The 27,982-nt window shown below is 40.3% G+C and overlaps 1 protein-coding gene across 4 annotated transcripts in view; it reads left to right on the plus strand.

Moving 5' to 3' along the window:
• Nucleotides 1-2,488: 2,488 nt before the first annotated feature.
• Nucleotides 2,489-27,982, plus strand: part of LOC129182390 (protein kinase C beta type-like) — a 36,896-nt gene continuing 11,402 nt past the window's right edge. The window contains exons 1-11 of one of the 4 annotated variants that reach the window (XM_054778449.1): nucleotides 2,489-2,870; nucleotides 3,180-3,211; nucleotides 21,026-21,108; nucleotides 22,320-22,434; nucleotides 23,409-23,537; nucleotides 24,440-24,596; nucleotides 24,687-24,821; nucleotides 25,514-25,610; nucleotides 25,691-25,834; nucleotides 25,902-26,075; nucleotides 26,163-26,254. In XM_054778449.1, the coding sequence (XP_054634424.1) occupies nucleotides 2,707-2,870; nucleotides 3,180-3,211; nucleotides 21,026-21,108; nucleotides 22,320-22,434; nucleotides 23,409-23,537; nucleotides 24,440-24,596; nucleotides 24,687-24,821; nucleotides 25,514-25,610; nucleotides 25,691-25,834; nucleotides 25,902-26,075; nucleotides 26,163-26,254 (1,322 nt within the window). In that variant the 5' untranslated portion in view covers nucleotides 2,489-2,706. The remainder of the gene's footprint in view (nucleotides 2,871-3,179; nucleotides 3,212-21,025; nucleotides 21,109-22,319; nucleotides 22,435-23,408; nucleotides 23,538-24,439; nucleotides 24,597-24,686; nucleotides 24,822-25,513; nucleotides 25,611-25,690; nucleotides 25,835-25,901; nucleotides 26,076-26,162; nucleotides 26,255-27,982) is intronic. The other 3 variants (XM_054778451.1, XM_054778448.1, XM_054778450.1) reach the window with 3 other exon arrangements.

Below are 27,982 nucleotides of genomic sequence, written 5' to 3' on the forward strand. Positions count from 1 at the left end.
AAACGATGGAGTCACCAGTTGGGGTGCTCTCCAGCACCCCTCTGATGGACTCCAAGAAGGCTGGGTACTCTGAACTGCCGTTTGGTGCGTACGCACCTACGACAGTCAGTACCCTTTCCCCAACCCAAAGGCGTAGGGAAATGACCCTCTCGTTAACCGGGGATGACTCCAACACAGAGGCACCAAGCCAGGGGGCTATTAATAAGCCCATACCAGCTCGCCACCTCTCCCCAGCAGCAACACCAGAGTAGAAAAAGGTCCAACCCCTCTCGAGGAGTTTGGATCCAGAACCCAAACTGTGGGTTGAGGTGAGTCTGACTATATCGAGTCGAATGTCTCAACCTCTCTCACAAGTTCGGGCTCCTTCCCCGCCAGAGAAGTGACATTCCATGTCCCAAGAACCAGATTTGGCCGCCGAAGACCAGGTCGCCTTGGCGCCTGCCCTTGACTGCCACCCAAAGCACAATGCACCGGACCCTTATGCTTGCCCCCACAGGTGGTGGGTCTATGGAGTCCTCTAGAGATAAAATAATACCCCTATAGTAACTGTTACACTCATATTACCCAATATAGCAGCTATAATCAGAGAAAATAAGCCATTAATAATAAGACATAAATAAGACTCATGCTTGTGTGTATTTCAATGAATGTCTTCCGGCCGTGTGGACAGGAAGTGACGTCAGGGATTCTGAGTTGAGTTTTAGCTGGAGTATGGCCACAACAGTAGCCTGTGGTATTATTATGATGATGATTATGACTATTATTATTATTATTGTGTTACTATTATGGCTGTTGTGAGGTAAATAATTATACAATAATAAAAGGCTGTCGTTGCCGATCAAGTCTGGTGCGTCTTATTAGTGACATCTAGTGGCCAGTGTAGACTACAGTTCAGCAATGTCTTGTATTTCCCTAAATTGTATTTGTAGTTTAGTTCACTTAGAACGTTTTTGTGCTTTAAATAGCTTAATTTAGGCAGAGAAGGTGTAAAATTTGCTGAAATATACGTTATTTGGACTAATAATAGGCCGTAGTAAACCACATAACAGCAATCATTTATTAATTAAATATTTTTTTAAAAACTGCGAAAGAGTGCGGAGGGATGTTCAAACCGCGATGGAGCAAGGGACGACTGTATGCAGTTTGTACTTACAAAATGTGCAGTAACCCAATATCACTTTTTGTCAAAGCATTTTTCCGCTGCAAAATCTCGAGTGAATGGACTTGTAGGACAGCACCCTCTGCTGGATTCATAGCTGCGGCACGCTTTCCCCTACAGATAGCGCTGTCAAACCACTTTCTATTTACTGTAAGTTAACATAAAAAAATAATTATTCACAACTTAAAGCAAAAAAAAAAAAAAGAATTCTGCGAATATGTGGAAGCACGAATGTAGGCATTTCATCCATCAGGCACGCAATTTCTTGGCAAAGAGCTTTTTGATGAATATTTATTGTAATAAATTAATGTAAAGTGGGTCTTCTAGCAGAAGAGAGGTTGTTAGTGACTCCAACAGATGACAGCTCTGACTTTTAACTCGATGCCTAGTGCGCTCGACTCTCATTCAGTGGACTGTAGTTCGAGCCCTGGGTGTGCTGAGGACAGACCAAACAGGTTACATTGGTGCCATGACCCGGATGAGAGTGATTTTTAGGGGGATGAGTGTAATGAATGCCAGCAGGGGTGGCTGTGCAGATAACTTTACTGATGTCTTAAAGAGCTGTGCTGGATGACGAGCTGCGGGATCGGGGTTTTAGCTTGGCGCTCTCATTCGGTGGACTGTGGTTCGAGAAGGCAGGCCGGACAGGGCTACATCAAGGAGTAGATTGAGAGAGTTAGAGAAGGAGAAAGACAAAGTGAGAGAGGTAGGCAGCAGACTCTGCAGACGAGCTATACTACACGTGTTGGTATCAATCCGATACCAAGTAATTACAAAACCAGCCTTAATGATACAGATACTTTTTAATTAGGCTTTTTTCAAGATCATTGAATGATTTTGTGACTTTTTTCTTAAATGAGTTCATCATGATAACTGGAAAAAGAGGTTAGGCAAACAAACAAATTGTATCAACACACTAATTTGTGAACAATTTAACAATATAAAATTCCAAATGTAAGACAATATAATAATATCAATAAAATAATAACATTCCTTATTCCCTTTCATTTTGTACAATTGCATGAACTAAATAAAGTCAACATTGCAAAATAACTAAACAGAGCAAAAACTCTTGGCTTTAAGTAAAATCGTTTGGCTTTTTGGGCGTACGTATTCGCTAAATTTGTAAACAATTTAACAAAATATAAATATAACGGTATATTTGAACAACACAACAAAAAACACATAGGCCTACATTAGCCAATGACAATAAAGAGAAGAGAACTGAAAAATAGCGATCGCATCACGCTGGTATCGATCCGATACAGATCCCAACACTGTATCAATAATATCGATTTTTGATCGATTCAGTCAACAGGGAAGCAAGAGGACACGCCGGAAGAAGCGACAAACTCGTCAGAACCGACCCAATATTGCCAGAGGGGCGGGGAAGACGACAACGACGACGAGGAGGGGAGGAGGCGGAGCAGGAGGAACAGGAGGACACACCTGCACCGCGACTCGCTGTCCCCCGCCGCCGCCACCGCCTCCTTTCGCCTTTCCCCTTGGCCCCTCATTCCTCCCTCTGACCGCCGCTGCCTCGTAAGATGGCTGACCCCGACAGCGACGGAGAGGTGGCGGAGGGCGCGCGCGGCTTCGCTCGCCAGGGCGCCCTTCGGCAGAAGAACGTGCACGAAGTGAAGAACCACAAGTTCATCGCACGCTTCTTCAAGCAGCCCACCTTCTGCAGCCACTGCACCGACTTCATCTGGTGAGTGTGCGTGTGAGCGGGGCAAGGGAGGAAGGACACAGGTGATTCACTTGATGCCGCCGCAGTGCTGTATCCACCGTTCACCGTGCATCCAAATCTACCTCCTTGTAGTCGTAACAATCGCAGCATGGCGGAGGACTTACTCGCTCGGCTGCAGCAAAGGAGCAGCCGCGATCGCTTGGCTGTATTTTGCCGCATCGTCATGCACTCCTTCCGCAGCGGCAGCTGGTGCATGCCCAAGTGTCCGTGAATGCGTCATTATTAATCCCCAGTACTATTATTGATCACAACCTTCTCTTGTGTCCACAGGGGATTTGGTAAGCAGGGATTCCAGTGCCAAGGTAGGATGCTCATTCACAAATTTGTGTTGTGTTCTGGTGTGTGTGTGTTTGTTGTCTATACGGGCCTGCTGGTCTGCTTTATGCCACAATGACCTGTTGGCTCACAATGTGCTGATGTTGGCAGCTGTTTACCCACACACATGGATGAACATCAACCTTAAGTAAAAGGAGTAGTTTGGTCAAGGAGAGCAACCAGGAAGTTGTTTCCTCTTCACTGCTACCCCTTCTTGAGACTGTGGGCGGTAATGTGTGTCTGTGGGTGGGCCTGTGTTGAGTTTCATGCCACCACTCAGTCTCATGCCTGCATCTGCTGTAAATGTTGGCGTGCTCGCGGTGTCACTTCCTCTTCTTCGCTGAGCCATGCAGGCATGCACATCAACACATCTGGCTGCAGACGACACATAAGATAAACTGTCCACATTGACGGTGTCTGTTGCTGACTCAGACTTCATTGACGGGGTGTTGTTTTGTAATTTTGCAATGTTACTCGAGAACCTGATGTGGACCTCGTGTTTGCTCAATCTTGCACTTACCGGACACTTTGCTAGGAACCTGAAAAGGTCCAATATAAGAGTTGTGTCAAAGCAGCAGGTTAATTATTGTGGTTGTTGAACATACAGTAAATTACTACGCCTCCAAAAGGGGAACATTATCTTAGAAAAAGCTGAATTTATTATATTGGAGGCCAATAAGTTGTGTATGAGGTTGGGTTTTGTGTTGTTGTATCACTTGCAATTAACCAGGCAGGTCAAAAGGTTACTTTTGAGGTTGTACTTGTGATCAGCTTCCGCATTTGAAGATTGAGCCTCATTTCTGATAGACAGTTGATAAGTTAGCTTGCCATAAGTGATTGTCAAGGGTTAAAGGGTCATCATGTCAACAGAAATGTCTCTTTCACAGTTTGTTCATAAAATCTCTACAGACCTAGATAACAAAAAATATCTCTTGGCATATTTTTATATTTATCCAAAGCATTTGATACTGTTGATCATCATCATATTCTCACTGCAAAACTACAAAAATATGGATTACATGACGCTGCCTTGACATGGTACAGGTTTATTGAAATGATAGAGAACAGTATGTATTCAATAAGCATAATTCAAACAGATGTATGCAGGTGACAAAACGTAGCATCAACAACTTTTTCTGATTACATTCAGCCTTTTTGCTTTATTTGTTCCATTTTCGCTGTTGTTTTTTCACTTTTGTTGTTCAATGCTATGTCTAGAACATGCAGTGAGCCACTAAAAACGAGCTGCGGGCCGCACTTCCGATACCCCTGCTCGAGTTTATTTTCATAACGATACCTAAAGCTCCCAATTTTGTTATGTGGTAGAAGATACTTAAGTTTGCATTGTAATCAGTTAGTGCTGGGGTGACTCGCAGCGCTGCCTTTTATCTCTCGGGGTGAAAATCAAGTGCTACTCAGACCAACATGCAAGACCAGGAGGAATTCTCATTTGACATAGCTTTTGTACAAGGTAAGTGGGCTTTGTTTTGCCACTTCAAAATGAAGCTGATGATAAAACATAGTTTGTGGGTGGTTTTACAGTAAAATGTGTTGATCTAAGCTATGCTAGCTGTAACTTTCACCACTACCTGAATTGTGTTGTAGTTTTTTGGCGCATGTGTGGACTCAATTTAGCAAATGACCGACTCCTGTTAAGTTCATCATAGTTAAAATGAGCCCAGCATGCTGAGGCATGCCTTGAAAAATATCTGTCAGCTTTCGCTGCTTGGGAGAAATACCTTACAGTTACAGTTTGCATTCCTGCTTACATTGTGGAAAAAGAGGAAGTGACCATTGCTTCACTTCCTATCAACTGTTTACACTGAAGAAAGCTTCAGTCATTATGGAATATCTAGTGCTGGATTGGTAATCAATATTATAAGGTTTTCTCCAAGTTGGGTTGGCTTTAACAAATAACACATTGTATTGCATTTTCAATGCAAATTGGGCCTAAAATGCATAACATATTTTTTTTTAAACACAGTCATGTTGAACAAATAAGTTGATTTGACAAGGCGGAAAACTCACTCACTCACTCTCTCATTCAGACTTTATTAGGTACACCTACACAATCTCAAGCATTGTAGCTGCATAAGAGATCAAACTGAATCAGGAAACCAAAATACTAGAATCAGTTCCCCATATGATTTACTGCATTTCTAGACATCATAGTTTAATTCAGCAAAGGCAAAATTGTGTAATACACCTCTTGTATTGGATCACATGTAGATTGTGTAACTAATATTGAGGTCGTTGGGACGTGTGCTTCATTTAACCCGTGAAACCAGCAAGGCACAGTAGTTAGGAGCTAGAGGAGTGTTTGTAGTGCTATCTAGATGGGAGGAGTGCCAACACAGGAGGAATGTCAGACATGTGGTGCAGACGTGTTCTTACTCGTGTGACAAAGGTGTCTCCTGTAGATTCTGGGTGTGTTTCCGTACCTGTTTTGCAGGTAAAGCTTCATCTTTCAGTACATCCTTTATGTTTTCATTGCAATATATGTTTGTGAGTAGCCTCCTATGTTCACAAGAGGGTTACAAAAAGGAAGTCACGGACACTGTTAATATCCTGTCGAAGTGTCTAATCATATGTCTCATTGGGGATTAGGGGTGCAACGATTCCTCAAATGATTTGACTACCTCGATTACAAAAAATAATTGAGGTTTTTGTTCTGTCTCGAGGAATTGCTTACCAACACTAACGCGCTTACGTCACCCACGCGCTTACGTCACCGAGGACGAAGAAGGAAGTGGATGTTTGAAGGTGCGGGACGATTGAAGAGGAGAGAGAAAACGACAAGGCGATGAAAAAGAAGGGGAAACAAAATGTAAAAAACAGGCAGAAAATGTGGCTAAACAGCAAGTTGAACGCTGTGACGTGTATTCGTTGTAACGTGGCGCTTACATACCACAACAACACATCTTATATGTTGCGTCATCTCCTCCCGAATGGAGGGGAAGATCCGAGACAAGGTAAAAATAACGTAGCGCAAATCATTTATATACCTAACTACCAACGCTAGCCGTGTGGAGGGCTAGCTTTCTCATAATTATGACTACTGTCGAATGTGTGGCAGTTTAGTACGATGGTAATGTGACTTCATACAGGGTTTATTTCATCTGCAAAAACACAGTGCTGTGACTTAAAAAGATGGAAAATAAACACATTTTAGCTCACTAATCAGTAGCAGCTCATTTCTAGCAGACAATACTGCGTAATGGAACAAGAAAGTGTGTGTCTCACTCACTTAGTTGAGAGTAATGTGTTCCACCACAGAGGTTGTCTTCATTTTACTTTGCACACTGCAAAAACTCAATATCTTATAAAGAAAATGTGCCTTATTTCTAGTCAAATGCACAGCCATCAACATAATGTAATATGTCATTTAGTAAAGTAATTATTATTTCTCTCCTTTTCCAGTAAATAGTTACAGTCTGGGATGGATAAATTTATCTACAAAAGCACCCTCATGTAGTCCATCAGACCCACGAAAATACAGTTTGTTCCTTTGCACAATGTGAATTTAAGAAATAAAACGTATTAATCAATTAATTAAATTAATAAAGCAATTGGTAGTTCATAATTTAGTGAAATGTTTTATTTCCTCTTCAACCAAGCAAAAACATGTTTTTTCCGATTACTCGATTAATCAAAATAATTTTCAGTAGAATACTGTCTTACTAAGATATTTGATAGCTGCAGCCCTGTTGTGTATTTTGCTAAACACACAATAAGCGTCCTACTTGGCAAAGATCTGACTCCTCTGCATAGGCTCACCTCTACTCTGTTTTTCAATTCAAAGTCGTAACGCTGGAATTCTCAAATGTTCTAATGATGATGTAACAATGATGAATCTGTTGGCCCGATGAGCGATCAGCATAGGTTTACGGTAATGACGTGGCATACACGGAACCCTGAATGACCAGGTACTAGAAATAGTACCTGCTTTTGTTAATGGAAGATTGTCAGTAGCGAGCAGCAGAGGAGGTACAGTGCAATAGAAAAGGCGGTGTAAGAGGACAACTGAGGACATCACATGTTTGGAAATGGCGTTGGCAACCAGCATTTACAGACTATAAACAGGTCCTTTTTAAATGCAACAAAGACTTCTGGATAAACCTTTTCATCAAGTCTCTTGTAGATGTGGATTTGATCATGTGTCTACTTGTTGACAAAAAAGCACATCAGTAAAACCAGGGAACACTGACGAATGCGCAACCTTGAAGCCGAGGCTGCCTGATAGAAATTGTGCTGTCCAAATGTCATCCTTGAGAAGAACATACAGTACTTCATCAGCCGTAATTCTTCTTCCAAGGAGGTCAGGAACTAGTACATTGGTATGTTTATATGTCATAATTCACATCAGATGAAATAGTGATGTTAATGCAACCCTATTTATTACCTTCCCTAACAAGAGTATTTGTTTACATGAAACATTAAACACTAACGCAGAGATTGTCATTTTAAGTCCAACGTCTCCTCGCATTCGACAAATTATATTCAGCGAAAAAGTTAACTTGAGAAGACCAAGGCGCTGATTCTCACTTCCACTCCGCCACTTGGCACTCTGCTGACTACTACTCATTTGCAAAAGATTTGATTTGCTGTTTGGCAGTAATGACATGAGAGTGAACAAATCTGGAGTTGTTCGGTTCAAATTGCAATAATTCCTCAAAGAAATACTCTCCCAATCATGTCATTGTCATTGAATGCATCTGGGCAAAGGTTGACCTAATCCTGTTTATTGACTGAATCGGTTGTAATGGTCTCTAGATTTATCTATCTAGCTGAACTTCCCCATAGCTGATGATGATGTTCTTTACAAATGAAAAGAGCTGAGACTGAATCAACAGGGCAGCTGTTGGTTTCAGTCAAGCACTGCACTCCATTTAACCTCAATTTCTTCAAGACCTGACTACTAATCGATTACATCCACACAAGCAGGTTAGCATCATTGTACCTTTTAGGCCTTCAATGGCTTGTCACTGAGGAGATAACGTCAATTAACCCTGGACCCTGGCGTCCTGAACTCCTTTTCCAAGCAGAACAATGCGGGAATGTTGCTCAACATCCCATTTCTGACGTCACATTGTTCTTCTTCAGGTCATATACTGTACCGTATAGTGTTCAGAAACTCACTGTGCACTTGTGTTACCCATAATGGACATGTTTCAATGTAGAATACAGGAGGCACATAAGAGTGACAATTTCTCCTCAGCTTTGCTGGTTTTCCTCAGTGTTTGGTATCGTCCACTGATCCTGTTTCTCAAAGTTTAGCAACAAGCCTACGGACTGCATTGCGATGTGGAATAGGTGTATCTGGGAATTTTTCAGCTAAACACTGTCGCACCACATCTGTGTATCTGCCACTTTTTAGAAACATGTGTTCAACTGATAATACGCGGTCTTCAGTTGTTAATAGCATTGGGTTTGAAATCTGCAATATTAAAAAAAATGATTCGAAAGTGTACAGTGTCTTTCCCATCACCCTGTACTGGTTAAGAATGTGTCTACAGTGCCTCTGCTGTTAGCAGCCAGGTAGTGCAGTCCCTTTTGCCTCAATGGTTTCACAACAAGCAACAAAATTCCTAACAATCAATTATTAATTAGCACTAATTCCAACTGTACGCTAATGACTTTTTTAAAATACAAGAGGAGGATTAGTCTAGCCTTTTTCAAAATACAGCGGTACTTCGCTATTTGTTATTAATTTGTTCCAAAAGGTTAGACGTAACCGAAACATACAAAATTCAAGGCAATTTTTTCCATAGGAAATAATGTGAATCTTATTAATCCGTTCCAGACACTCGAACATATTAAGAAAACATACATTTTACAGAGAATAATTATAGTTTTGCATGCAGAAAACAATGTGTAATAATTCTAAATGGGGAATGGAAGTTATTGTTGATGCAGATGTCCCGTAAATTCTGGCAAGATCAAATTCATTTCTCACCTTCTTTATCAAAGTGCTACAACTTTTTTGGCCCCTATGGTGGGTTATTTAGCAGTCTCACTCAATAAAAAAATAAATGCATGGACAGTGAGACGGCAATGCGTAGGTTGCTTTGTTTGGGCACTCGATTTTGGGGAACAATACAAGACAGGGTAAACAAACTAGCTTGTTCCATGGAATACTGTATGAAAACCAAACAATGTGTAGGAAAACCAAGGTAACATTTGGGCAAACACTTACGCCAAAAACTGAATCATATGAAAACTGAGGCGTACAAAAACTGAGGTTTGACAGTAACACAGATGTGTCATTTCAAATTGGGAAGTAGTAAACTCTTTAAAGTCCACTTGAGTAGCATCAGGCCATCTCATTGGAGCTTATTCTGTGTCTAATCCGCCTTAAGTGTCTCAGTGGTTTGAAGACTGGGAATTGTCATCCCTCTTGCTTCATCCTGGCACATGTCTGCAGGAATGTTGTGTTTTTTTTGGAATGCTTTGATTGGCTGTTAATGCTGCCAGTCTTTCAGAAAGGGGTGGCGTTTGGAGGCTCATCTGTCAGGCACTGCCTGGTTGCTAGGCAACAGAGCAAAGACCTCCATGGCGGGTCACTCGGCCTGTCTTTCTGTAGCAGGCCTGCATGTGTGTGTGTGTGTGTGTGTGTGTGTGTGTGTGTGTGTGTAACAGTGAAGATTTATGAGCAGAAGGCTCAAGTGCGACTTGAAGCTGCACTGTGTTTGCAGTAGCTCTGCTTCCGTGTTTCTGCTTTTGACACACAGCTAACACACAAATGAATTCTCCACCCCCTCACACTGCCTCAAACCCAGCTGTGCCCCCATCCCTTCCTGCCCACACACACATATGCATAAACGCACGCTCAGTTTATCTCTCTTTGACTTATCTCCTCCAGTCTTTCTCATCCCCTCACCCTCTTGTCATGTTTCTCTTTTTCATTCATTCTCTGTATGTTGGCTTTGTGCAGTGCTGCACATGGATACAACTCCATCTTCATGCTTTTTGACAAGCACTTGAGGTTGTAATGCAGTGGTGTCTAAAGTGCCCCATGCTGCACATTGGACACCCATTTTTATTGGCCCTCAGCATAGTCACAAAATGTAATGAATTTTTTGGCATCCGATTTTTAAAAAATAGTCTTGCCAAACTGATCCAATCTGGTACCGATCCTTTTTTTATTTTTATATATAATTATAAGCTTTTTTTACAAACATGAATTTGTGGAATTGAATATGGTTCTGAAAATCTATTTAAAGCAGTGATCCCCGGGCCGTGGGTCATTTGGTATCATATGCACAGAAAGATAAAATAATTTCCGTGATGTTTTATTTTGAAAAGTGGCCGGATTTTCTCTGTTACATCCATCTCACTTGACACATGTCCATTGTGCGTGTGTTAACTTTCTCTCGCCGCACAGATAGACTACTACCGTATTTTTACCATTTTTCTTTCACCTCATATTTGGTGTCAAACACTGATACTATGTAGGAATGCATAAAGGTAAGTTTTGATGACTTATTGAGTGCTAATGTGCACATTTGTCTCAAGTGAATTCATGCTAGCGCACTGCCTTTTACAGCACACGTCAAACAGCGATGTAATAATCTCTCTGGAAAAACTCCAGAGATTAGATAAATTAGATCGCTATAATGTACGAACGCCAAACTTCCCCGGGAGATTTGTGGGAACACAAGCCGGTCCGTGGGTCAAAAAAGGTTGGGGACCACTGCTTTAAAGCATTAAAAATAATGCAACCAAAGTATTGCTGAATTTACTTTTTTATTGCACAGTATGACCAACAATATTGTTTGACTCTGTGAGTAAGGTCCCTAATCCAATAAAAGTCCATCCAATAAAGGGTAAAATTGGAAAAAAAAATGGGCACGCAAAATACTTTTAGGGTAAGATGAATCATTTGACTTTGTTGTAGATCAATTTGCGTGCGGTGTGATTTAGAATATATGACTTTTTTTTTTAACAAACTCTCTTCAACGCAAAAGTAATTTATTGACGGTCCCTATTATGAACAACCAGAGGTTAGAGCAACACTTCCCGCCAGTGGCAGAGCCAGAATTTTTTCATTGGGCTGGCCAAGGTGAGACCATTACATTTTTTTTTTTTTTTTTTTAAACAATCTTAAGTAATGTATTGTATGAATGGATATATATACTCCTTTACAGTGCATGCCAAAAGTTTGGACACACCTTCTCATTCAGTGCTTTTTCTGTATTTTCATTACTAGATTCTCACTGAAGGCATCGGAATGATGTATTCAACAAAAAAACGTGTGAAATAACTCTAAATATTTCATATATTCTAGATTCCTAAGAGTAGCTCAATGTAGCTTTTTTGATGGAGCTGCAAACTCTTGGTATTCTCTCACTGAGCTTCATGATGTAGTCAACCGAAAAGGTTTTCACTTCACAGGTGTGCCTTGTCAGGGTTACTTTCTTGCCTTATTAATGGGGTTGGGACCATGAGGTTGTGTTGTGTGTGTGTGTGTGTGTGTGTGTGTGTGTGTGTGTGTGTGTGTGTCCAAACCTTTAGCCTGTATGGTATATACTTATATAGATTATTATTTACGCACATATTGACCACAATTAGTACAATTTTTAAAATATCATAAAAATGTTTCATTGCACTTTATTTTGATAAGCATGCACCGGAATCGCCTGTCTGCCCTGTTGGTACTTGCGCATGTGTGATAAGGTAAAAGTCCACATCACATCATGTGTTGATGTTTGCTTGTTTTCTTTGATCGAGAGAATGAAAAATAGCCCGTAGAATGTGTAGTCAATTGGTGACAGCTTGTCACAGGCTAAGCTTATCTATGCCAGCGTGTGACTGATCACGTTCCAATCTCATTCGACTTTCTGGCATCTTTGTTTACACATTTTGCCTGGCTCTCACTGCTTGTCTGGATGCAGGTAGCTAGCTTGTTTTTGTCCCACGGGCAAGCTATAAGTGCTATCACTAGCTATCACGTTCATGCAGTACATGCTAATTTATATTTTTTAAAGTGTCACTTAACACTCTTGCTCTTTTGTTAACATTATAATACTTATGGCCTGTCTTCAAAACACTAGTTGTGTGTCTAAGTTGTAAAAAGGTAATGAATACGTAGAATGAATCAATACTAGGAAATGAAGCATTGGATTTAAGCACGGCAGGCTTTATATGGATGTTGTTTCAGCAGTTTTAATGATAAAGACATTAAACGTGACAGTCTGCCTGTCGGTGACATCATTTTCTTCCTTATATGTGGTGGTCATGGGAGTTGTAGTTGACCTGTGAAATACAGTTGATTCGCTTCATCTTCTTTTGGTCAGTTCATTCACTTTATTCAATATTCATATTTAACTCATCTGGCCTTATTTGAAACAAACTGCTTTTAAGTGACATTTATGGGGACAATATGCAAAGTACGGACATTTGGTACGCCTCTGGACGGTTGTTTCCATGGGTAGTTTACGGTCCAGTAGCAGTGATGCTTGGTGAAGTCAGCATCGTCACAGCTTTTGTCTTGACTCAATTTTAAAGCAATGGGAATCATAGGCACTATTTTCCAGTATGAAATTTACTTTAACTTCTTTAATACTTGGGGTAGCAGAGTGAATGAGGTATCAAATTAAAGTTCAAGTCATGTTTTATGAAACAAAATAATTCATACCTGATTCCCTTACAAAAAACAACGAGAATCTAGGAAACTTCACCTGCACTCTCTAGTATGCAGGTATTTATTTCACAGTCACACTGGTTGAATTTTTGGCTAAAAAGTTACTGAACTGATTTAGAGTTGCTGAATGGTTTCGTATCTTATCGTTCTAAACCAGGGGTCGGCAAACTACGGCGCAGAGGCCACATACGGCCCGCCAAGCATTTGAATCCGGCCCGCCAGTTGCTTCCAAAGTAATTAAACCTTTGACATACAAGCTGGCAACATGACTTGCTAGTAGTCAGAGTCAATCTGAGACAATCTTTTGAAGGTTTAAGTAGCTTTTCACATGCAGCGATCCAGACAACTACCTCACCCATGGTGCCAAGCAAACACAAGTAAAAAAAAAAATTGTGACACACAACTTAACCTACCCACTGCACTGTCTGGGAAGTAAAAACGGAGGGACGTTCACATACTCTTTAATAGTCAGTGTTTTAGCATTCATAGTTCATATTGTATATCACACATCCTTTATTCATGTACATTCTGGGTGTCTTATTCAGTAAAAAAAACCCTGTAAAATGTAATTTTGTTATTTGATATGGTTTGATATTTAAAGTTCTCCTGAAAAAAGGGACACAAGTACATACATATAGCCGATTGTATGACACTATAAGTCCAGCTGGACTGTTAGAATTATAAGTGGAAAATAGAGTGCATGTGTCAAATATATAGTCTGGCCCCCCGGCCAATTTTGTTAACTCAGTGCGGCCCGCGAGTCAGAAAGTTTGCCCACCCCTGTTCTAAACGAACCAACATCGTCCTTGAATCGTATCGGCAACCGCGAATTGTTATTAAAACGAATCGTTACACCCCTTCGAATAAGTTAATAAATAAATAAGTCATAAAAAAATTATTTGTCATAATTAAAATAATAATAATAATTGCAGACGCAGCAGCGGTGGCACAACACAGAGGCTGCAGTCCGCCCTCCCATGCAGCCCACCTCAGCTTTAAAACATCCTAGGGGGAAACCCTGATCAATGTTTTCTTAACAGCTTGGCATGCTGTATATTGACCTACATTGGATTGGTTTCAGCATCATAAATGTACAGAATAGGATTGGGGAATCTCACTGTTTCTCACGATACGATATGATTTGCAATACATGGCTGACAATAACGATAATATCTTGACATGTCAATAGAGTGAAACAAAAACAAACAAAAAAAATGTCATAGGGTATATTTTGCGACATACTTTAACCAGCAATAATGCAAAAGAGTGAGACTGTTTTTAGTGCAACGTATCGTTATTTTTAGGTGTCTGACAAACAGCGACACTATTTTAAAGTCATTCAGAAAACATGACATCTCATCGCTCTCAAGTAGATCAAATCTATTCAGTAGAGACATAACAGAAATAAATAATTGACATTTGAATAGAAAAAAACATTTCTCTAACCGGGCACAGTTTTCTCTGCAAGCTCAGGGATGGTGGTGGTGAACAAGGTGAGTGTGTATTTTTGTCGTGCCGCTTGTGTATGTTACATGCTCTAAGTCCTTGTCCAGCTTTGTCCCATACACACTATAAAAGCTGAAGTGTGTCCACACGTCTTTCAGTTTAACTTCACTGCTCGAGTTCGCCATGGCATTGTTTGCGTTTTCTTCTTCTGCGACTTCTGCGAATTTTCTCACGTCCTGACTCGACTCATGAGGAAGAACAATGAAAGACGTTTATAGCAGCTACTGTACATCGAATAATAATTGGGAAAACACAGTGAGAGCGTATTGATAGTCTATCGTATGGTTAAATACTATGATAGTTTGCCATATCAATATTACGTCACACTCCTAGTACAGAATGTATCAAAGTGGCCCCTGCATCCATTAATTTTTCTGTGGGCAGCCCTTGTCAGAAAAGTTTGTACACCCATTGTGTAATGTCTACTATATTTGGAAGCCCCTTTTGTCACAAAAGGAAAACAGACAACTAAAGCAAAAGTTTGATTGCTTTCATTATGAAAAGACAGTCTAGAACAGTGTTGGGGCAAACTGTGGCCCGCGGGCCACATCCGGCCCACCAAGCGTCTTAATCTGGCCCACCAGGCATTTCCAAATTCCTTTTTTTAAACCTTTACATGGAAACTCTAGCCGGCAAAATGATGTGCAGCGCTATTGTGGCACGCTTGAGTCGCCAAAATAGTCAGATGCAATCTGTAGCTTATACAAAAAATCCATTCAGATAACACACCATGTCAACACACACGACGCACAAAGTAATCTACCTACTGCACCGTGCGGGCATACAAACTACTCTTTCTCCCAACATTTTTTCTTGATTGCAAAATATGTCAAGGAGGAATTAATGTACTCTTGATATCCAATGTTTTATTGTTCATAATTCATATTGTTGTTGCAGCTGGACTATCCAGCATGCCCTGTGGGCAATTGGAACTAACAGTTTTAAATTGCGTGTTATGTTTAGCGCTTAGTTGTTGTTTATCAAGTTGATCTATGCGATGGGTTAACTTGCTGCGGATGTGTTGTGTTTTCATTTCATTGCACCGTGAGCAAGTATGTCGTCCTGTTTGATGACCACCTGTGCCAAATGTTTTTACCCAATGCGGCCCGCGAGTCAAAAAGTTTGCCTACCCCTTGTCTAGAAGGAGCTGGCTTAGACGTTCACAGATGAAAAGATAAAATAAGGGAACTTAAAAGGAAATTGTTGTTGTAAAGAATGTTTTGCAACATGTTGTAGAGCAATGTGATGTATCAGGGAGACAGGTTTTAAGTTGTTGCCATGTTTTTGTGAAACATGTTTAATTAAAGGTAAAAGTCAACATGTCAATCACATCTTCATTGGCCAAATACCTGCAACTTTAAAGAAGCTGAATTTTTTTTCATCGCAAGATTTTTACTTATTCCCACCATGCACAATGCTTTCTTTTTACATTTGCACAAATGATTGCTGTGCAGCTGACTTGATGGTGAGTGGCCGAAAACTACATTTACTGTTCACTGCTTAGTTAATCACGCAGAGTAGAGAATGAATGAGAGGCCTTGAGACTGAACCATCATATCCACGGTGACAAAGGGGGCAGACCTATTTCGGCCTTCTTTAGAAACCTCAAGTACAACCCTGATTTGGAGAAGTTGGCCCTCCTGTTGATGCGAGTCAACAAATTCTCACATGTACACAATAACACTCTGTTGATTAATGGCCAGAAACCCATGGAAACTTCCACCAGTTGCCTTTGCACCTCATGAAAAGGTAACAACAGTGTGAATAATTAAGATTAAACCAAAGCGGTAATGTCAACCAGTGACGATGTGTGTGCGTCATTTTGGTCAGTGTGGTTGGCATAGCCAACGTAATGTAAATATATAATCGCATACATTTCTCTCACACACCTCGGCAGTGGGCTAGGCATATTAAGATATTGCCTTGTTGATTCATACAAGAAATAATTGATAAACCTACTTATCAATGTATGTTATAAAGGGTGAGTGTTTTCCTTTTAGCCATGTGCCTCTTAAAAAGAATAATAATTAAAAAAAAAAATCCACACACTCAATGCTGAAATAGGGTTAGACGTTATAATTCAAGAAAGGTCTCAGCAATTTAAAAAAGACAAAAAAAAGGATAATGAAAAATGCATCTTGGGGCTCAGCTCAAAATGTTCATAATCCTGCTGTAACAATATACCTGTAATGTAAAATAATGATTTTTATGGAACAAAAACAGCCAGATAACAGTTACTGTGGTAGATGAAAACATCCACTCCAAGTTGTTGAAGTTGCAAAGGACACAAACACTTTGCTGACTTTGCATTTTTACTGCAGCCCATTTTGGCAGCAAACTCGCTTGGCTTAAATAAAACAACTAAACTGCCAGGTTCATTACACCTCTGTTAGACTGATCAAATATTTCCACATGATCTACAAAATTAACATCCAGAAATAGATAAATCATGCATGTAGCGACTATTATGTACAGTAATCCCTCTTTTATCATGGCTAACTGTTTCCAGATCCAACCGTGATAAATGAATTCTGCGAAGTAGGATTCCTTGTATATATATATAAATATAACATGACATAGAAAACCTGTTTGCAATCTTCTAATATGTTTTTTAACATTATACAACTCGGAACGGGCAAAAACAAGGAGCACACATTAACACATGATTCAAAGAGGGCAAACAAGATCGACTGGGCAATGGCTACTTTTATTGCTGTCCACCTATTTTCTGTTAAATATGCTGCTGAGAATGTACCCCAGAAGATGGGTATGGCATAGGAAGTGAACATTACTGTATATTAGTTCATTTAGCTATTTTTATGCTTGAAAATGCTTAATTTAGGCACAAAAATATGTACAATTTGCTTAAATATGCATATTTTTGGACTAATAATTTACCATATTCAATCACGAAACAGCATGATTTATGAATTAATTGAAAAGCCATGATAGAGTGAAGCTGCAAAATTTGAGGGACGACTGAACTCGCATTTTAGTTGCTTCTGGGTGCGGGAATCCAGGTGATAATGCGCGCCAAAGAAACAATATCCAGACAGCAAATTAAGTTTGCATGCATGCATGAGTGTGAATGAGCCTGACTGAGCGTGCAAGCGTTTGCGGGCACAGAGGTAAAAACAGCGTGACCTCCCAACACCCTACCCATGCCCAATGTTCCGTCTAAGCTGCGCGTGTCTGCAGTCGTGCACTGCTCCCGCGTTGTCAGCGTTATCAAAGTTATGTAGAACATGCCGCTGTTTTGCAGGTTAGCGTATAGTTAATATAGGTGGTGGAGTTAAGAGAGCTACAGTACAGTAATATGCTAAATGCTGCTTGCTAACCCTGTATTAGGGTGAAACGAACAGGCAGTTTCACATCCACTCATCAAGTCAAAGTAAAAAAAAACAAACAAACAACAAAAAAAAACAAACAAAAAAAGCAGTTCTTTTAAGGTGGACTGGCTGTTTGGAGTATGTGCGAACAGAAAAACAAGACGTCAAACTGGGTGAGATTTCTTCATTTTCCAAAGAGAAAGTGCTGCTCTAAATCACATGCTGCACAGTAGCAAGCAAGTTTTCAGAGTGAAAAGTCTACACTGAATTTCTGGAGTAAATGTGTATGTTTTACTGCCGTGCTTTTATTTCGATGGATGGACATACCACATACAAGAAGTGTTACGCCGAGTTCGTGTTGCTGAAAGGACCGGAATGTCGGTTGAGATTTTTTTATTTTTAATTTTTATGTTTTTATTCAGACAGAAGTAAACATATACGACAAGTATGGCATCAATTTCAAATATATTTCCAGGATGAAATAGTGCCTGAACAGGCTGCTGCAAAACAGAAAGTGAAAGTCAAATAAGGTAATTAAAGTATACATCAGCTATTACCTCGGTCCGGATCCACACCCACTGATGGCACTTTACAGACCGGTGACCAATTCAAATGAACGGGAAATATAATAATCATGCTCGCGGACTGACCGCAGTGGCAGTTTGTGGGTGTAATTACTTCAGTTATAACATGACGTGACAGCAAACGCGTGGCGTCACTCAAAATGAGCCAATGAAAACATTTGTTTACTTGCTGAGCAAATGAAGAACCATGGCTTGCTCAAAAGTAAGAACAGTTCATCGAGAAAACGCAACATTTAAAAGTGAATGGACGGACCAATATCTAGTGCCAAACCACTGTGTCTCATATGCTCTGAAACTGTGGAGCCCAGTATGACAAATCTACTTGAGTCATAGCACATTAATGTACAGCACAACATGCAAATGAGTGTTCACTATGAATTGTAGGAATATTAGAGCAAAACATGACAAAAAAACATCTTTCACTGACTGGAGAGTTGTGGAGTGCTTTTGCTGCCGAGATCTTATTGCAGCTTTTCTGTTAAAGGGACACAAATTATTGAATGTTTTCTCTGTGAAAGCGGTGCAGTTTTATTTAACTTAAAAATAAGCCTCTTGTGTTCTTTCATTGTTTGTACAGTCAAACTTTTTATGATTTATGTCAAATTTGGACCCGTTTTCTTTTAAATGCAATGTAGGTGCCAAAATGATTTTGTTGCAGGGCAGTGGTTCCCCCCCCTGATTTGAAATACTATTGAGAAACTGATAATATCTATTTATTTATCTGTACTGTCCAGACTGTACTCGAAACTGAAACCAGCGAAATGCAACAAAATGAAGCATACAAGCATATTCAAGAGTCAAATTGCATGCTGAGTATGACAAATTCAGACATGTTGGCACATTTGCACTAATATTGTACTAAAGTCCTCCCTGAAAGCATTCACACACATAAAATTGTGCACATTTTTTCATGTATTTATTCTTCCGCTTCTTCTTCCTCCCACTTCCATTTCATACCATTCCGCCTCATTTTTTACCGGCTAACTCCTCCTCCATTTCTTAACCAATTCAAACAAATCTAACATCAAAATGTTTCGCTCACTTGGGACAAGTGTGCTACCAGTTCAGACTTTTCTAAATATTTCCAAATTTAGTGTAATTTCACCTTTTTTGTTAAAAATGTTCCCATTGAAAATGAATGGACAATTTAAATGGCGCCTTTATGCTGGTGAAAATCATTTTACATTTTCTATTACTGAATCATTCGGCTGTGTCTACAACAATGACATGTCTTGGGTGGTAAAAGCACTTGGTACCCAACCCAGAGGTCGTGGGTTGAAGTCCCGTATGTGCGTTCGTCATGTTGTATGAAATTATATTACAGATGGATGTCACTGTCCTCCAATTAACACCACCCGATTAATTAGGGGCAATGGTTAAACTGAGAAAACAGTCAGTTCTGTTTCATTGGTAGCTTTAATTTGTGATTGCGACGATCTGACTTCAAGCTAGCACTTAATTACAGTGATAGTACCGTACATGGTTGTACCAGTCCCTAGCGTACCCCACCTTTTGCACAAAGCATTTCAGTTTTGCTTCATCTCACTCAGGACAAGGTTGCTACCAATTCAGACTTTTTTAAATATTCCAACATTTACTGTAATTTCAGATTTTGGGCAATTTAAAGGCCCATTCATGCTGGTCTTTCACATTTTCCATTACTGAATGACTCTAACATTTCTACCACAGTGACATGGCTTTGCTCATAGACTGCATGCTTCCCAACCCAAAGGTTGGTGGTTCAGTTCATTCAGTTATTACATTAGACGGAAGTCATTTCTACCGCATTTCGCTACAGCTTCAACTGAGATTCCGAACTATTTTGACATTCATTCAACGTTTCAGCATATTTCCACAGCATTTCAGCCCAGCTTCAGCTTCCAAACAGCTGCTATGTTCATTCTACATTTTGATTTCCGTACCTTTTCAAGGCATTTCAGTTTTGCTTCAGCTTTTCAGCATTTGCACGCAATGTCTGCTGACATTGCATCATCTATTTGCATTGAATATTCATATGAACTAGTCTGACAGAAGGGAAGTTGGTCTACCTCGGGTTCTCAGGTTTTGGACAGAGAAATGCTCATGTCGTTTGTGTATGCTCAGATACTTGAAAAATTAGGGGGGACATTGCCCATGTCCTGTCTTTTCTGCTTTTCTATAAAACAAATCCATAACGCCACCAGGGGTCAAACAAAATATAGCGTACCAAAATAAAATGTTCCCTGCTTCTAGAATAGCTGCTTACTCATACTTGTCAATCCTGAACTTTGACCCATGTCATCTCGAAAAAAAATACCATAAACTTCTCCAAAAGCTGAAGATACTGTGCAAAAGTTTGCGTCACCCTTTTAACTGTCTTATGTGTGCATGTGAGTGTGTTGGTGCTCATCACAGAGCAGAAAGAAGCAACATGCCTTCAAATTAACAGGCGTTCAGCTTGTTTGATGAGTGGCACGTTTCCTTTTGCCGCTTTCATGTTTGGTGACATGATTTTATTCTATTCCTCCATTATTTGTTTGAATAAAGAAGAGAAAAAATCCTGCTAGACAAATACCATAAACAAAATTAAGTGCTCCACGGGGGGGGGGGGGGGGTAATAACACATGGGAACTGCTGAAGTACAAGTGGCTTATTGTGCCATAACTAATGGCACATAATTGTCATATTGATTCATCTCTTTATCGCTTGATTTGGGATTGCATAAAATATATATATTTTTTTCCTCCTTTCCTTTCACAGTGTGCTGCTTTGTGGTCCACAAACGCTGTCATGAATTTGTCACCTTTTCCTGTCCTGGCGCCGACAAGGGGCCCGCCTCCGACGTAAGTAAATCATACACACCAAAGCTACAGGCTTTGCAGCTTGTTTTGCAATGGGAATTTCCACTTAACATAGGTAGTTTGTAGCAAAGTAATTCATCCATCCATCCATCCATCCATTTTCTATACTCCTCGTTAGGGTCGCGGGGGTATGCTGGAGCCTATCCCAGTTGACTTTGAGCGACAGGCGGGGGCAAAGTAATTCAATGTTACGGAATGAAATTGATGTTTGTCTGCTAGTGTGGAAACATTACTACATTATTTAGTGGCAAAACAATGAACCAGTGTTAACTTTAAGGACAAATAATGATGGCCTGATGTTAAGTTTGCAGGAGAACTCGCCCATCATATTTTTCTAAACATTTTTGACTGTCCCACAAGTATAAAAAGAAGTTAACCACTGTTAATTGAAAATGTAAATACAACAGAACACTCTTTACTGACAAGTGCATAAGGCTAGACTGTTCAAGTTCATACTCTTCAGAGGCATTTTCATTCATTCATTGCTATGCCGCTAGTCTTTGTTAGGGTTACGGGTGAGCTGCAGCCTATCCCCGCTGACTTCTGGACTGGTCGCCAGTCAGTCACAGGACAAACAACCGCTCACACTAACCTTCACATCTATGGCTCATTTCCCCAATTAAGAGTCTCCAATTAACCAATGTATGGTTTTGGACTGCGAGAGGAAGCTGGAGTACATCCAGAAAACCCATGCAAGCCCGGGGGGTAACATCCAAACTCAACACAGAGATGCTCCAATGGAGATTCAAATTTTCAATCTCCTGACTGTGAGGCTGACATGCTAACTACTAATCCACTGCATTTTTTCCAAAGTTAATTTTGGTCTAATTCTGTATTGTTCGACTATTAAATGTCCTCTAGAGTAGTGTAAAAATGTGATTGAGTTAAATATTACTGATGCAATTAGCTGTGTCATCACTGTCCCTTGGCGCACACACACACACACACACACACACACACACACACACACACACACTGCCCATTTCCTGTTAACTGGTTGACTTTAAATCACTTTAGACATGTTGGTAAAAAGAAAATGTGCTGCCTGGTTGCCTCAGGTTAATGGGCCAATAGCACACACACACACACACACACACACACACACACACACAATCACAGTCATGCAACCGTACCTTGGGAGCCTTATCTCGTAATAACGATTAATCCTAAACTGCTTCTGTTATGTGTCTCAGCAGGATCCTCGTAGTAAACACAAATTTAAGGTGCACACGTACTCCAGCCCAACCTTTTGTGACCACTGTGGCTCACTCCTCTACGGGCTGATACACCAGGGCATGAAATGTGACCGTACGTACACCTGCGCATATATTTCTATATATAGTGTTTGTGTGAGTGCGTGTGTTTGATGTGAGTAGCGCATGTATGTATCCGATCCCAATTTTTCACTGTACACTCCAAAAAAGGACATTCTTATACTTTCATGGTTGTAGTGCCACTGTTACTACACTGCTACACTTATACTACATGGGAACCCATCTGAACCTTTCCATCATTGAAAACGTACAAAGTAAGTTACCAAGTAATTAATAATTAGCCCTATGAGATACATCAGTGTAAATTGTACCTTAAGGGACACGACCTCTGTTGGAGACGCTTCCGTCTACGATTGCTGTCCTCTAGTGGACAGACTGAGACATTACAATTTAGTGAGAGGGAGTTTATCCCTGCAAGTGACTTCATTCAATTACAGTGGGTACCTCATTTAGCCTCATTTAGCGTGTTTTTCAGTTAACGCCGAAAATTTACAGTGAAGAATTACATCTTCCATGAAGGTCAAAGTAACATTTAATGTTTATTTTCATTCAACTTTTTTATGTTTTATATGTTGCATTTGGAATTGTGTACTGTATATATGTAAAACTGTCATTGTAAAACCATAAAAACATGTTTGTGTTAACATTTTTGGCTTTCTGGAACGGATTAATTGGATTTAAATTATTTCTTCTGGGAAAAATGTATTCCATTCGCGTCTGTTTCGGTGAGTCAGACCTTCTGGAACAAATTAATGACTCTGACCAAGGTTCCACTGTATTTAATTACACTTCTCCTAAAACTTAACATCCTCGTAATGTTAATTTACTGGACTGTATAAGTCTGTGCCTCATGTTGATATTCTGTTTGTTCTAATTTGTCTTTTGTGTGTTTATTAAGCCATTATTTAGATTTTTGACTGTATACCAATAGAACCCACTTAGCTCTTGTAGTGATAATTGGTACTGAGAAGACTACGGTGTATGTCGTTGTATGTTTGTATGTCTTAGACTGTATGATGAACATCCATAAGCGCTGTGTGGCCAACGTGCCTAGCCTGTGTGGGACTGATCACACTGAGAGGAGAGGGCGCGTCCACATCTCAGCTCGCATCATTGAGGACACCCTCACCGTCACCAGTAAGTACACCCTCAGGTGGACAGAAACACTGATGATTGATGATGGCATACAAACAGACAGACCTTCCTCCACTTAGCGACCGAGCAAGAGACTCAACTCTTTATCCACCTAAGACCAAAACTGGAAAGCCCATTAGCTGATCAATGGTCCAACGATTGGCCCACATTGCCTCCCCAGCATGCATCCATATGCCGGCTTTGTCTCTAGCAGACAGCTCTGGATCAATTATGGAGCAGAAACTAAACTGTTGTTAAGTGTTGTCAAATGTAGCCTGATCTATTTAGGGCAGAGCAAACCAGGGACAATAACCAGGGAGTATTGCAGACTCATATCCAACTCTGACCTGTAAAGGTCACTATGCATTTTCCCAATGTAACAGAACCTACAGAATTGTTTTGTCAGCATTCTGGTCTCGGCACTGCTACTGAGTACTGGCCTCAAAGCTTAATCTGGTTTCCATTATTCATTTCAATACGTTATTAAAAAAATGTACAGCATGATGTCACTGTTGTGACTGAAAACCCATCATACTAGTCTTCTCAAGTACCAGCACAGATCTACTACTGTTATCCGCAGTTGATATTGCACCTCAAAATAGTACTGCAGGAAACTGAAATCCACACGGCATTGAACACATCAGTGAGAACTGAGACGTGCTGTCAAACAACAACAATGGATAACACCGTTCTGCTGCATGTACTTGAACCGGGACGTTAAACCCGAGGTACATACCGAACTGTGATTACGGTGTACTGTTACACCCTTGGTATCAGATCATCACGGTTGGAACCTCAGCTAACCAGGTACTATTTCTAGTTGTACCTTGTTTTCCCAATGGAAAAACATCAGTAGCTGGTAGTGTTTCATTGTTTTCATTTACACTGTCTTTTTTCCTTCACAGTTAAAGAGGCAAAGAACTTGGTCCCCATGGACCCTAATGGCTTGTCAGACCCCTATGTGAAGCTCAAGCTGATCCCTGATCCAAAAAGTGAGAGCAAGCAGAAGACCAAGACCATTAAATGCTGCCTAAACCCCACCTGGAATGAGACGTTCACTTTGTGAGCCGTATTTTATCTTTGTATACCATATTCTTTTTGCAACAAATGTTTCTTCTTTGTAATTTGCTCCCATGTCCTCTACTCCATCAGCAACCTTAAAGAAAGTGACAAGGACCGCCGTCTGTCTGTGGAGATCTGGGATTGGGATTTGACTAGTAGGAATGACTTCATGGGATCGCTATCCTTCGGGATCTCAGAGCTGCAGAAACAAGGGATAGACGGATGGTAAGGTGGAGACTGTGTGATGTTGCTAAGGCATGCAAATTGTATGATTGTGGTGACGTTTTCCTGCTTGCAATTGAGATGTCGGTTCTCTGGGACACTTTTTTTTTCGCACGCACACACACCACGTCTTAATGTAATCACATTGTTTTTTATTATTATTATCATTATTATTAGACTCCTCGTTTTCTTGTTCTGTTTGATAGAAACTTCCAATGGTCTTTCTGCCGTTCTTCATGGGAGGACAGTTGACTGGGAACCTTTATTAATAGATATAAATATAGAGACAAAGTAATCCATCGAGTGAAAAACATGGCACGCCCACTCATTCCACAATACTGTACATTAATGCATGCAATAAAGAAAAGTCAATTGATTAATGCGATTGCTCCCGCCGCAAGCTGATGAATGATTGCAAGGGCAGAGTTGGCTCTGCTGCCATGGCAGCTGAGATATGGGGAGAGTGAGGAGGAAGTGTCAGCCATCATGCCATCAACATGCAGAGTGAGTCCCTGTGTAAAATGGCAGCATTTGGGATGCAGCTCGTTATGTAAAAAAAAAAAAAAAAAAAATCGTAGATATTTAGAAATTAGATGGCATGTTAGTGTGAATCCAGATTGGAATATTTTTAGATTATTTTGTGCAGCTCTACGAGGCTATATCCAGCCGTGTTCCATTTTTATCTTTATGCCAAGGTTCAAGCTTCTGTCCCAGGAGGAAGGAGAGTATTTTAACGTTCCCGTCCAACCTGATGGTGAAGATGGCAATGAGGAGCTAAGACAAAAGTTTGAAGTCAGTCAGTATTGACAAATTTGGTTTAAAATTGGTATCTTGTCCCTCCCCCAATGATGTTGATCTTCTCTCCTCTCCAGAGGGCAAAGGTGGGCCCAGGGAAGCCGTCAGACCCCTCTTCCTCTTCCTCTGTCAGCAAGTACGACAGCAATGGCAACCAGGACCGTATCAAGCTCTCAGACTTCAACTTCATCATGGTTCTGGGAAAGGGCAGCTTTGGCAAGGTACTTACTGGAGGGAAATAAAACTGAATGTCATCTTTCTATTTTCTAATTGTCTGGCTTCTTTCAGGTGATGCTGGCTGAGAGGAAAGGTACAGATGAGTTGTACGCTGTAAAAATCCTGAAAAAGGATGTGGTGATACAGGACGATGACGTGGAGTGCACCATGGTGGAGAAAAGGGTCCTGGCTCTTGCTGGGAAGCCACCTTTCCTCACACAGCTGCATTCCTGCTTCCAGACCATGGTAGGACTCAATGTCTTATTCTAAGTATATATTTATTAGAATATCTTGTCGTGGTTTGTGAGTGTCTTCTTGATCTTTGGCCTCCAGGACCGATTGTACTTTGTGATGGAGTATATTAACGGAGGGGACCTCATGTACCAAATCCAACAAGTTGGGAAGTTTAAGGAGCCACATGCTGTGTGAGTAAAAAAAGAAGTGGGGTACTTCATCCAGCAAAATTCAGTGTGCAGTATTTTGGCACGCTACACAAACATAGTACAGGATTTACGCTCATGCGAAAACAGTATACTACGGAAGAACAAGTTTTCAGTACAGATGTTTTGGCAAGTGGTGAGTCTTCATTTTACCACTATCTGGTGCCCAAGCCAAGTCCTTACAGATTAAGATCCTGCCATGCTATATTTGTTTTTTGGGGGGGTGCCGTTTTGACAAAAGTTGCTCAGGGTATCAAAATAACCAATTGGTACGTTTCATGTGAGTCCTAACTGCGAGGATGTGGTACATTACAGTAGTGGTAGGGTGAAGCCAGACACATTTCTGTTCATTAATTGGTAACCACTTCTGTCAGAAACACTGATATGCAGTCAGAAAACAACTTTCCCCTATGGAAATAATGAAAATAGAATCTGTTCTACGGTAAAGCTGTCACCATGATCAAACCTTGAACGGTACAGGCAATGTATAAAGTAACATTATAACATTCTTAAAGGCATAGTTCAGATTTTTTGACATGAAGTTGTATGACATGCCCATCAGCTGTGTAGTCCAGCAACAGCGACTTACCGACCAGAACTGGACTTAGGAGACCAAGTCCAGGTCTCCTAAGTCCAGTTCTGGTCGGATTTTGGTGATGAAGAACGTAGTTCCGCTTAGTTGCTGAGGACATTTAAGTAAAGAGCTTGGCTCCTCAAAAAAATATGCGTTCAAAAGAGTAATACTTTTGCATCACAAAAATGCGTTTAAAAAAAATCTGACCTCCTGAAACGCTCTGTGTTATATTTGTCTCCCGCTGTATCCCTGCGCACTGTCGCTTGTGCATTCGTGTGTATGTGATGAAGACAATCGCGGTAATGCCACTCTTCTTCCGCGACGGAGCGCCACGGCCATCTAGTTCATGTATGTGTTCCACAGCAGAAGAAGATGCGAGTGTTTTCATCTCACACAGACATGAACGCACAGGCGACAGTGTGCAGGGGTACGGCGGGAGGCAAATATAACGCAGAGCGTTTTGTGGCATTTTTGTGATGCAAATGTATTAATCTTTTGAGTGCATATTGTTTTGAGAAGCCAAACTCTTTACTTAATTGTCCCCAGCAACTACGTTCTTCATCACCAAAATCCGACCAGAACTGGACTTCAGACACCAAGTGGGGGTAAGTCACAGTTGCTGGACTACAATGCTGATGGGGATGTCATACAACTTCATGTCAAAAAATCCGAACTATCACTTTAAGTGTCATACAAGGGTAAAATTAAGTTAAGCACATAACATAAAAACTTGACATAATACAAAAGTGCTGAGGATTTACGTCAGCTCTGACTGTGGATTTCTGTGTTTCCCAAAAATGTTTATTTATTACTGTTTACTAATTGTATCTATTTTATTTATTTATATATTCTTATATATTTCTTTATTTTAACTAGGGCTGTAAAATGATTCAACATTTTAATTCGATTAATCACAGTTTTTTAATTAATTAATCATGATTAATCACTTTTAGCAACTATGTCTGAAATATGCCCATTTTTACTGTATTTAATTAAGAGAAAGCTAAATGACAGGACAGGATTATATATATTTAGCAACTATGTCTGAAATATGCCCATTTTTACTGTATTTAATTAAGAGAAAGCTAAATGACAGGACAGGATTATATATATTTGTGTGCATTAACAGCTCTAAATGA

This window comes from Dunckerocampus dactyliophorus, chromosome 6 (genome assembly GCF_027744805.1).
Source record: "Dunckerocampus dactyliophorus isolate RoL2022-P2 chromosome 6, RoL_Ddac_1.1, whole genome shotgun sequence".
NCBI classification, from domain to species: domain Eukaryota; kingdom Metazoa; phylum Chordata; class Actinopteri; order Syngnathiformes; family Syngnathidae; genus Dunckerocampus; species Dunckerocampus dactyliophorus.